This window comes from Arachis ipaensis, chromosome B07 (genome assembly GCF_000816755.2).
Source record: "Arachis ipaensis cultivar K30076 chromosome B07, Araip1.1, whole genome shotgun sequence".
Classification (NCBI taxonomy): Eukaryota; Viridiplantae; Streptophyta; class Magnoliopsida; order Fabales; family Fabaceae; genus Arachis; species Arachis ipaensis.
The window spans coordinates 18,757,690-18,770,281 of NC_029791.2; the positions used below are offsets into that span (position 1 = coordinate 18,757,690).

General features: G+C 35.7%; 1 protein-coding gene across 1 annotated transcript; it reads left to right on the forward strand.

Annotated features, from left to right (window-relative positions):
* Positions 10,209-11,715, forward strand: LOC107606839. Its single transcript, XM_016308854.1, has 2 exons — positions 10,209-10,361; positions 11,170-11,715. Exons 1-2 carry the CDS (start codon positions 10,209-10,211, stop codon positions 11,713-11,715), a joined length of 699 nt encoding a protein of 232 aa, XP_016164340.1.

The following is a 12,592-nucleotide window of genomic DNA, read 5'->3' on the forward strand; positions in this document are numbered from 1 at the left end:
TTATCATAATTTATCTTTATATAAAAATTATTAAATATAATTATTTTTTATCAAAATTAAATTTAAAAATTTAATTTAATGCAAATTCTCATTTACGAACTTTAATCCATGCAAACGCACAATAATGAAGCCCACATCTGTAATCATGTATTCTTTGGCTAAAGGTGAGACATGATCTCTATGCTAGAATTAAAGCTTAAATTTGCATAGCTTTCTCATCATCATTATTATTGACCAAGCAGTTCCATGGCAAACTTATTATAATATAAAAATTCACAAAAAATTAACTAGTCCAACTTTCTTATAGATATATAGCCATGGATGCAATGGAAACGTCTCAAATTCGTCTTTCCTTCCGTACATCATAAAATTATCCATTAATATGAATTTTTTCCTTCATGCATGATGCACTATACTAAATAATTTAATGGTATAAATTAATATAACTAAAATTATATAAATGTAAAGTAATGCTAGCTAAAATATTATTTTAGCTAAAATTAAATTATATAGAAGTTATGTAACTAGGATGTTTCCATGTGGTCTTGGCTTCTAAGATATTGTTAAAACATTTATGCAGGGAAAAGAAAAGCTAAAACATTTAGTATGGCACAGATTATTAATTTTTTGTGGTTATTGTGAAAGGTGGAAAATTAAAATTAAAAACAAATAGAGATCTAGATCCAGAAAACAGGTAGAAGTAGTAGTTGGCAAACATAAAAAGTGGCTCTGGTGAGAGCTGTTGGATGTAGATTTGTTTTGTCTTTTGTTCCTTTCCTTTTATTTGTTTATTTATTTTTGTTTTTCTGTTGAGTCATAACTCATCATAATCATGATGAAGCTTGTGTTTGACTTGCTCAGCACCACACCAACCCCCAATAAAGGGTAGATAATGCTTTGTCTTTTTGTACACTTTGCATGCATGACAATTGGGTATGTTTATATGACCAAGTTTTGATTCATGCACTCATGATTTTTTCACACCCTAGTCAGTAGTCACTTTTTCTTTTTCTATATCTTCATCATTTTCAAAAAATGAACAACATATGAGAGAAAATTCAAAATGGATTATTATTTGGCAGGGGATGCTAATTAATAACTAACTGGTTTATATATATGTTCAGATCCATGCACATGTGAGTTGACTTTAGTTTGTTCTTGGAATCCAATAATGCTTAGTTGGGATGAAATTTATAAAGGACTTGTGTAGTTTATTTACATAAAGTTTATCTCTTTATTAATAATCATACTGCGAGCATTTGTTAAGAGAGCGTATAATCAAATCGAAAATTTTAGGGCGGCTTTTTTTATTTTGATTTTGATTTTGATTTATAGATTCTCACAACGATATAAAACCTTTGAGATGGAAGTATCAGATTTTTAATTCCAAATTTTCGTCTTGCAGTTTGTTCTATGAGAACTGCTCCATATATAAAAGCCATTGCCATTTGTTTGTAGTTTTTTCTTTTTATTAAATGATTTTGTGTTCAAATTTGATAGAAGTCAGTATAAGGAATAGCTAGACCGCATCAGTAAAAAAGATTATTTATAATGATTGCTGAAAACATTTGTATTTGGACTCCCTGACCTAAGGTCAGTATTGTGTCAAGACTCATTTCTTAATTATACTTTACGATTTTGGTGTATCGCATTTTTTTATTTTTTTAACTATTGTGTGTGAGTTGGGATTAGATTTCTCAAAGTTGAATTTTGATTTACTTGTTCATACACTTACACCCTAAAATGTTCTGATTAGCCTAGTGTGTCGACAAGTAGAGTTTGATATAGACAATAGAATCATATTTTTCTTGACTATTTTAAAAAAACTGCTATTATTTTATCTAATTATTTGCATACTAGACCTGTGTCATCTCATTTTTCTTACTTAAATTCTGTGAGAGTGATCATATTTTTCTAAAAGCAACCCCTACTGCAGGAATAGGTTGAGCTCCTAAAATTTTAACCTCTTAATATATAGGACCTTTTCAGATACGCAAAGGAGTCGGCCTAATAGTTTACTAGATAGTTTTTTCCCATTCTTTGTCAAATCTTCATAATATTTTTCATATCTCACAAATAGAGAGGTATAATCCCGACAAAAGTTATGTTTTGCAACCGAAAATGGTGTAATTTCGAAGTAACTTGACACATCTTGTCAAACCGGTTTGAAAAGTAGTCACGAGCGACAAGCATCTACAAGGCAAAACGGCTTCTTTAGTCAAAATAGTTTGGAAACGAGATGAGGAAACAGAACACACCTGAGAGCTAGAAGATAAAATAAGGGCTGATTATCTGTACCTGTTTACAGGTAAAGAAAATTTTGAAGACAAAATTTTTTTTAGGAGGGTAGAATGTAACAACTCAAATTTTTATGCCAACATGATATTTTTCGAAAAATATTATTTTCAGCAATTAGTTTTATTTTGATGAGTTAATTCCGAGTTTCGAAGTACAATAAATGATAATATAATTTTATTATTATGCTATTAATTTATTTTACATGCTATAATTATAATAGAGCCTAGATAACAATATTATTATTATTCTCAAGTCCGATATTTGCCGATATATATAATTATTAGTATTTTCTGATGAGCTTAGAGTTGCTAATGTTTCATCAAATATCTTTCATCTTTAAGTTACTAATGTCATTTATATTAATAACTCATGTATATTTAACCCTATATGTAAAATCCGGTCAAACCGTAAGTAATTAAATAATAAATTAAATAGGAGCAAATATGGTTAGAAAATCTAGCAATCGGAATTTGATAATTTAAATATGATATTTGGACTCAGTGAATTTTTTTGAGTCGAAAAACATAGTTTTCTGAATAAAAATGCGCACTGAAAATTTGACCGGCAGCACCGACTGAGATCCGTCTGGTACTGCAGCTGAGGAAATTAATTATAAGTGAATAAGGTTAAGAAATGAGAATTTATAATTTGGGAAGATAGAAATATTTAAAATACGATTTAAAACTCTAATCTTAAAGATTTTGGCCCAAAGCTGGGCCAACGGACTAAACCAAGTGAACCGGGTCCAAGTGGGCCCAAGTCCCAATATATATAAACATTAGTTATAAGCATTTCAGCTCATTTACCCTAAAAATGAGAGGAAGGGGCGGATAGAGAGAGAAGAGAGAAAGGAAACCTAACTTCCCAAACTTCAAATCACCATAACTTTCTCTCTGGAACTCCGATTGACAAGCCGTTTATGGCCATGCGTCGCTCTTTTCATCCTCTACAATTCTATCTAAGTTTTGTGGTGAGTTACTATCCTCTTCCTATTTTTCATTTTTTCCTTTAAATTCAAATTTGGTTTGGGTTTTAAGGAAATCTTATGATTTTGGTTGTTTAGGGGTGCTCTAGTATGAGCCATTTGTGATATTCATCACAAAATTTAGTGGGTTAAGGTAAGTAATCACTAACCCTTGTGATTTACTAGATTTAATAAACCCTAAGTTGATGTATGTATGATATTGGTTGTGTTAGAGTTATTGGGTGAGATTTTGGTGCTCTTGGAAACTTGAATTGGCTTGTGGAATTCTTGGGTGAGGTTTGGAGCTAAGGTTGGTGGAGACTTCCAAAGAAGAGGCTCAATTATTTTGGCTACAAGAGGTACGATTTAAGTATCATTTAAGTACCGTGTGGTGTGATGAGAATTCCTAGGCTAGATGCTCCTAGGATTAAGTTTGGATTGTGTAAATGGTTGGTACTAATATGTATAGTTGATATGTAATGTAAATTAATGATTGGGTTGAGAATTGTGTGAATTTGTATGTTTGGTGTGTTGAGAATTTGATGAATTGGGTAATGAATATTGATTTGTGGAATATGCATTTAAATTGTGAATTTGGGCCGGAGGCCGTGAATCTTTGGCCGGAGACCGGAAAGAGGTAAGGAAGGTAAGTGATGTGTGTATTGAGTGATGTCATATGAGATTGAATGGATATTGAATATTGAGTGTGTGAATAAATGGGAGGAATGTGGAATAATAAGAAATTAGGAATTTAGGAGTGGAAGGTGACAAAATTGAATTGAATTATGTAGACGAGGTAGGTTTGGTTTTGGTTGAGTGTAATTATGTAAATGTGGTTGGGTTGTGGTCACTTGGATGAGTGAAAATGAATTTGGCTTGTGAACATTGGAATAATTGGTGATTTATGTTTTTGGGTAAAAACTAATTTTTGACCAATTTCGGTGGTCCGTAACTCGGTCCCTGAAGTTAGGAATTCTTCAAAACCGAAGTTTTATAAAATTTTATTCAACGATCTTTCCAACGGTTCAGAAATGGTTGAAAAAGGAATTTTGTAGAAGAAGTTATGTGTGACGAAAGTTTGAGGTTTGAAAATGAAATTCTGCAACTTTTTCAGACTTAGTAAAATTTTTAAGAAAACGTACTCCGACGCGCACGCATGGCCGACGCGCCTGCTTCACTCACGATTTTTACTCTCACGCGTGCGCCTGGCCGACGCGTACGTGTCGCTATATTGATGCAGGTGCCCCAGTAAAAATCCAGGGAGTTGCGCGGGTACTGTGCCGGTTTTGTGCGAGGAGCACAAAACGCACCCACGTGTACGCTCTACGCATGACTGACGCACACGCATCACACTACCTCTCTGCTTTCTGTGCGTGCACACGGTCGACGCTCACGCGTCACTTTACTTTTCTGCCCTCCCCACGTGACCCTGTTTTCAACAAAAATTGATTTTTGGACTTTTAAAGCCAAATTTCAGACTTCTAAACCTCCATTTTCATCCTTTAAGTCCCTTAATATGCCTAGTAATGAAAAGAAGTTAGGACATGTGGTAACTTGTGGATGAAGTAAAGTGAGAATCAATGATGAATGATAAGTAATGATGATTGTATGAGTTGTTGAGGATGATGGTGGAAGTGCTATGTATAGTATGAGTCGGATGGCTGTGATAAGAATTGAATTATGGCTGAGTATGTATATGTATATGATTAATGATTAAATGTGGTAAATGAATAATGATGGAAAATGTTGAATGTGACGTGTGACCCTGGGTATGAGATGGGGAAGGAGGATTACGATAAATGAGTTTAATTATATAATTTTGAATGAATGTATGTTTGAGATGCCTGAGTAGTAGTGGTGATTCCACTCGCTCCAGGTTTAGCTTTTAAACAACTGCCTGGGTAGATGCAGTGGTATTGATCCACTTGCTCCAGGACGTGGTGAGACATACCTGCCTGGGTAGATGCAGTGGCATTTATCCACTTGCTCCGGGACATGGTGAGACATACCTACCTGGGTAGATGCAGTGGAGTGATTCCACTTGCTCCGGGTTTGGTTTTGAGACTCCTGGGGTAGATACAGTGGTTAGCCTCCACTTGCTCCCAGTCGAGATTGATTTAAGATTTGTGAAACTATCTGAGTTTTGGATTTTCTTGGGTAGATGCAGTGGGTCGACTCCACTTGCTCCATGTTGAGATCCGAGATTCTGTTGACCCTGCGTTATAAGATGTGGCCGGACACTTAGACCTTTCCGGATGAGCTCTCCCCCATGGATATTTTATTTTGATTGATTATGATTTTGAACTTGGGGATACGCGCTCACAGGGACTGTCCAATGGTTAGATACCAGGACATGTCGGGTTGGCTTTGTAACCGACAGATGATATCATCAGCCATAGGGCAGGCATACATCATTTGCATATGTTTGAATTGTTTGAATTTTTCTATTTGTTTTGGATTGCTATATCATATATGCTATGTTACCTGACTATGTGCTACTTGTTGTACTTGTACTTTAATTGTGTATTACTTGCCTGTATTGCTTGTGTTTGTACAACTGAGAGGTCCCTCATGCTGGTGTCGGTTGACGCTGAAGGCTGTTCTTATTGAAATGGAATAATGATACGATTAATTTAAAATGATGATTATTGAATGAGGTAATTTGAGTTCCCTGAGTTGACGCAATGAAGTGATTTCACTTGCTCCAGGTAGAAAATGAGATGATTTGAGCTCCTTGGGTGGACGCAGTGAAGTGATTTCACTTGCTCCAAGTAAGGATACAAGGCATTGATATAGAATTGCTAAGACAGAATAGCTGGTGATGGTTTTGTTTATAATCCTGATTGTGAATTGTCAGAGAGTTAGAGAGTTGAGAAGCATGAGGAAGAGGAATTAGATTTAGCATTCCCTTATGACAGTTACCTATTTATGGATTATCGAGAACATAGGATGAATAATTGGTGAAAGAAAGTTAGGATGCTTAGTGAGTTTTTATTACAATACATTGTATTTATTTAGCACTTTTACGTACTGAAAACCCATGGGTTAGGGTTCTCATTCCGTATATATATCTTGTTTTTCAGATACAGGTTCAGGTGCTCAGAAGTGAGCTGTGGTTTGTCTGAAAGACGGTGGAAGACTTCTAAGATCTCTTATTTACATTTTGCTTAGATTCTCTCCACTTTTATTTTTAAAGAACTCATGCTATGTATTTTATCCTTTTGAAAACTTGCCTATAGAGGCCCTTGTGTATCTTTTGGGAGAGATTAGGAGATATGGTTGTCAAACTACTGTTATACTGTACCCTAGCCGGCCTAAACTTTGCGGGTCACGACTAGTGGCTATTTACTTATGTTATATATCTATATACTGTCCTTATCTTACTCTCCTTTATGCCTTTAACTTTATATCGCTTTTGACTTTACGCTTTATCTTTTAGTTATCGATACGTGAGTGATACGACTTTGCGATTTTATTTTTACTCTTTTCAGGCTTCTCGATTAATACTCCTTTCAATCTTACTTATAATTATGTATTAAAAATTCCCCTTGAGAGTCGTACCACCTTATTATCATTGACTTATGACTCGAGTATAAGAATTTGAATATTAGGGTGTTACAATATATATATTATTACTTGTGTTTTAATATATTCAGTTTTCATAATTATTCATTTAAGATATTTATAACTTAAATCACTAATTCAGCAGCTCTAAAACTTGACACCTAGTCACTAAATTACTATTAATTTTTATCATTACCATTAGTTCCATTCACTATTATTACCATTAATAATTATTCAATTTTGATAATTATTCAATTTTGATAAGAGAACCAGGAAAAAGAATTTGGCCGAAGCCATTAAGGGAACAAAGAAAAAAAAATGAAATGTGGCTATATATATTTATATATATAAGCCCCTAATCATCTTCCTTTTCTCTTCATTTATCACCAATTGAGCTTAAAAAGAAAAGAGAGAGACCGAGAGTGCTCTTATATATATGAACCGTAAAATCTCCATGACTTCTGGTTTCAATTTCTTGTGATCCGTAACTCCAAAAAAAAATTTAATCCGATAAAAGTGTTTATATTTTTCTCCTCTACACATTGAAATCACTTTTGGTTGGTAGAAGTTGACGGTAACATAGCTCCCCTTCTCCTTGAGTTCGGTCAATTGGAATTCTAGGAGGCACAGACGATTTCTGACGTTTTTTTCTTCAGCAGCTTGGTCAAAAATCTTCTCTGGAGTTCTCGTTATTTTGATTTCATACGGAGGTAGAATTTGGTAATTTTTCACCGATTAAATGTTAATGTGATAAGTGATTGTTAGCTTGATTGATTATTGGTTGAATTTGATTAAATTTATGTTGAAATTTTATTGAATTATTGTTGTCGCTTGTGAATTATGGTTCGGCTAGGAAGAACAGTCCAGCTGGGATTATTTTGATAATTTTGGGACTGTTGCGAATGACAATTATTAAGAAAATTGATGAGGTTTGATGGCTAAGAGATTAACTAAAAAACGATAAAAAATCGGTAACAGTAAAACTCGAAAACAGATTTAGAATCATATATATTTTCGAACAGATTTCAATAAGGTATTTTTGGATTTTAAGAGTTGTGCTTATCACCAACATAACATTATTATTTTGAGAATAAAATTATATTTTGATAAAAATTAAGATTTATTTTGTAAATATATAAGTTTGGGGTATTTTGAGTAAAAAGTAAGAGTTCAGAGATGAACGAATATTTTATAAAAATTATGGGTTACTTTTATAAATATTAAAATAAAGTATTAGAAACACAGAATATTATTAAAGAGTTTTATAATTCTCTTTTCATAAGATAACTAGGAAAAGGTGAGAGAATAGTGCGAACATAATTCGATATTTTGAGATTTATAAAGTAAAAGACTAAAGAAAGAGAAAAGATAAATTGGCACGTGTGATTATGGGAAGGTCACGAGAGGATGATGCTAATATGGTTTTGGTGCCGAAGGATAAATGTTAACAAGTCGTGGACTTTGTACGTGCATGATTGTGCGGGAACGCCCGTTGTAAATCCCACGTAATTAACGAATAATTAGTAAATAAATTAATTATTAATCCAAAAAATTAGAAAATTGAATTTCATAGTTTAATGTGGATGAAATAATTAAAATATATATTTTGACAATAATTTTAAAGATTTTGACCCAAAATTAGACTGAACGAGTCAAATCGGTCGAACCAGACCTAAACCGGGCCCAAGGCCCAACCAACTCACTTAGCCCATATGAGCTTCAGCTCATTCCTTCCTCCTCCATTCACAACACGTTCAAAATACAAAGGGGGAGGAAGGATAAGCTTCAAACCACTGCTCTCACTTTAATCTCACAAAACTTCTCACTCCGAGCTCCAATCGCTGCATCGTTTGCAGTCACGCGTCCACTGCGTCGAACTCTACAAAGCCCGGTAACTACTTTTGGTAAGGAACCTTGTTTTCATCTCAGCCTCTCATTCCCCCCTAAATTTTGAAAATGTGAGAGTTTGATTGTTGAAACTTGATGTCTTGGTGTTTAGGCTCAAATTAAGCTTGAGGGATTAATGGGTTGTGTTTACTTGAGGTACAGGTAAGGTAAGGATTCTCAAACCCTAGTGAATTACTTGATTAATTGTGTTTGAGCATTAATTTTATGTATATGAATGTGGTAATATGTATTAGGTAGTGTATATGTGAATTTGGAACACATTTGAGGAGATTGAAAGCTTGATTGAGCTTTGCGTGCTGAATATTTGGTGGTGGAGACTTGTGACTTCACCAATTTGAGGTGTCTTTGGCGTAGAGAGAAATTGGCCAAGGTATGGTTTTGGTTTTTCGTATGTAATATATAATGTTTTGTGAAAACTTAGTCTAGAGAACCATAGGATAGGTTGGAATGTATGATTATGTTAAATGCTTAGTAGAATTGATGAAAATTGTTGAATGGGTTTGAGAATGGATTGGTGGTTGATTCTTATGATTGATGGTTGATGAGATGATGAATTGAATGTATAATGATCCTACTTTAATGATTAAGTATGAGATATGTTGATTAGGAATTCTTGGAGTTGAAATTGATGAATATGTGTATTGATGGGTCATGGAATGAGTGAAAAGGGCTGAGATTGAATTTAGCTTGTTTTGGGTTGATTTAGAAACTTGGAATGTTGGTTTGAGATGGAAAATGTGGTAAAAATAGAATTTGGGTTATTTTGATGAGTATATATATATTGTGTAGACTTCTCCCTTATTTTGTTTAGCTTTTGTATCTCATAGAGGCTTTTGATGGAGAACTAGAGTATTTTGGGTATTTTGGAAACTTGGGTTTTGTATATACTTATGTAATTATTCTCCGGCCAGCCTTAATTTCACAGGTTTAGCCCTGAGCTTAATTATTTTGTATTCTTGACACTCTGTTCCTATTATCTACATGTATCTTTACTTTTCTTCGTACGCAAGTAATTATTACCTTGAATGTTGCGCTTTTATTTTTCATGTTTTTGCTTAACCACCCTTCAAGACTCCTTGAATATTATATTTCTTAAATTATATTATGTATGTATATTTTATTTTAGATGTCGTAATACTACACTACCTCTGTTTTACGGCTTAAGCGTAAAGTTCTGTGTGGTCGGGTATTACATTATGGTATCAGAGCAGTTCGTTCCTGTAGGGCCTGGGGACAGACTGACTATGCTTCTGGGCATACTCTGGGTGTCTGTACATGCTAAATTAGGTTATCTAACTGATATATGTGGCATGAATGTTCATGAACATGCATTTTGGACTTTGAAGCACTAGACTTGTGATATTGAGACTAATCAACTTGATATCACTTGTTTGGTGTGAACAGAGACCCGATATCGACTCGTGGAAGCGGTCGCGTGCGAGGCAGAGGTAGATTAGGTAATGCAAACCATGGAATGGCAGGAAACGACCCTGTGGACTTTATGCCTGCCCTGGAAAATATGGTTGCGGCTATGCAAGCGACAGCTGAAGTAATGAGAAATCAGATGAACTATGGGAATGGTAATAACGGTGAAGAGGGGCCGATGACACTTGCCACTTTGCTGAAGGTGCATCCTTCGACCTTCAGATAGACTACAAACCCTACTAAGGCCAATAACTGGCTCTAACCAATGGAGCGGACTTTGCAAGCTCAGCAGGTTCCCGAAGAACAATGGGTGGAGTTTGTGACCTACCAGTTATAGGGTGAAACTCAATACTGGTGGCAGGAAACGCAATATATTCTACAACCCGACGGTGCTGTGATATCTTGGGAGGTGTTTCGGACTGAGTTCTACAGAAAATACTTTCCTAACTCAGTTAAAAACACTAAGGAGCTTGAGCTGCTGCAGTTAAAACAAGGCCAGATGTCTGTTATTGAATACAAAAATAAATTCAAAGAATTGTGTTGGTTTTCTCGAATCTGCTAAGGTGCTACAGAAGACTTTGCATAATGGAAATTTATAAAGTATGAGGGAGGACTTCGGAGTGACATTCTGAGCTCCGTTGGGCCAATGGAGATAATGGTCTTTTTTGAACTTGTGAATAAGAGCCGAGTCGCTGAAGAGTGTGTAAGGAAGGCAGCAGTGGAGAAAGGGAGTCAAAGGGTGCCTTTTCAGAGGAACAAAGGGAGGAATTTCGCACCAAGGGGTACGACTTTTAAGCGTGGAGGTTTTGTCTTGCAACAGAATTAGGTTTAGAACAACTTCCGAAGGCCTAATAACAATGATAATCAAGGGAGAAGGTTTGGGAAGCAGCCACAGAACGAGCTGAGTTGTCCGAGGTGCGGGAGTAATCATCCTGGAGTTCTGTGCAGAGCTGGACTGGGTGTATGCTACTTTTGTGGACAAGCTGGGCACATGGTCTGGAATTGTCCAGAAAAGAAAAAAGTATAAGGCCGGGAGAGCACAGCAACCAGGGCGAGTGTTCGGTACATCTGCTGCAGGTGCCGAGGGATTCGAGACATTGATTAGAGATAATTATGAAGTGGCTGATAAAATTTTAAATGCCTTATTTGATTCTGGAGTAACATATTCATTCATTGCATTCGAGAAGGCTAGCGAGTTAGGATTGAAGATAGTTGTGTTGACTTATGATCTGAAAGTACATAATGCTACTTTTGAAGCTATTGTGACTAGATTAGGCTATCCACAAGTTTCGTTTCGAGTTAAACAGCGAGATTTTATTCATGATCTAATTTGTTTACCGATAACTGGTCTTGATCTCATCTTGGGATTGGATTGGTTATCTAAGAATCGCATTCTACTTGACTTTTTTGAAAGGTTGTTGCATTTTATGACGGAAGGCTCGGAAGGACCGGTTGTGATGAAGGGTTATTATTTGAACTCTGTTATTGTAAACTATAATGGGTGTGAATATCGGGGTGTTATGTTGTTAGCAGTGAATGTGTCGGGCGAGGAGTAAGGTTTAAAACAGATTCCGGTCGTGAATGAATTCCCTGAAGTGTTTTCGGACAACATTCCTGAATTTTCTCCCCCTCAAGAAATCGAGTTTGCGATTGAGTTAGTGCTTGGGGCCGAGCCAATCTCAATTGCACCTTATATAATGTTGCCGTTGGAATTGGTTGAACTTAAATCTTAGCTGGAAGAACTGATGAGTAAGAATTTTATTCGACCGAGTGTTTCTCCGTGGGGAGTGCCAGTATTACTGGTGAAGAAGAAGAATGGGAGTATGCGTCTGTGTGTAGACTACCGGCAACTGAACAAAGTCACTGTGAAGAATAAATATCCCTTACCAAGAATTGACGATCTGATGGACCAACCGAAGGGTGCTGTGGTATTTTCCAAGATTGACCTTAGATCTGGTTATCACTAGATAAGAGTGAGAGACGAGGACACTCCAAAAACTGCTTTCAGAACTCGTTACGACCACTATGAATATACTGTAATGTCTTTCGAGTTAACCAATGCCCCGGCAGTGTTTATGGACTACATGAACCGAATTTTCTGTCCTTTCTTGAAAATATTCATCGTCATCTTTATTGATGACATCCTCATCTATTCCAAGACCGAAGAAGAACATGTGGATCACTTGCAGATTGTGCTACAAATTTTGAAGGAAAGAAAATTGTACGTCAAGTTATCTAAATGCGAATTCTGGAAGAATTAGGTGAAGTTTCTTGGTCATGTGGTAAGTCAAGAAGGGATTACTGTGGATTCTGCTAAAGTTGAGGTGGTAATGGACTGGGTGCGACCAACCTCTGTGACAGAGATAAGGAGTTTCCTAGGTTTGGCGGGTTATTACCGAAGGTTCATCAAAGATTTTTCACAACTCGCTTTGC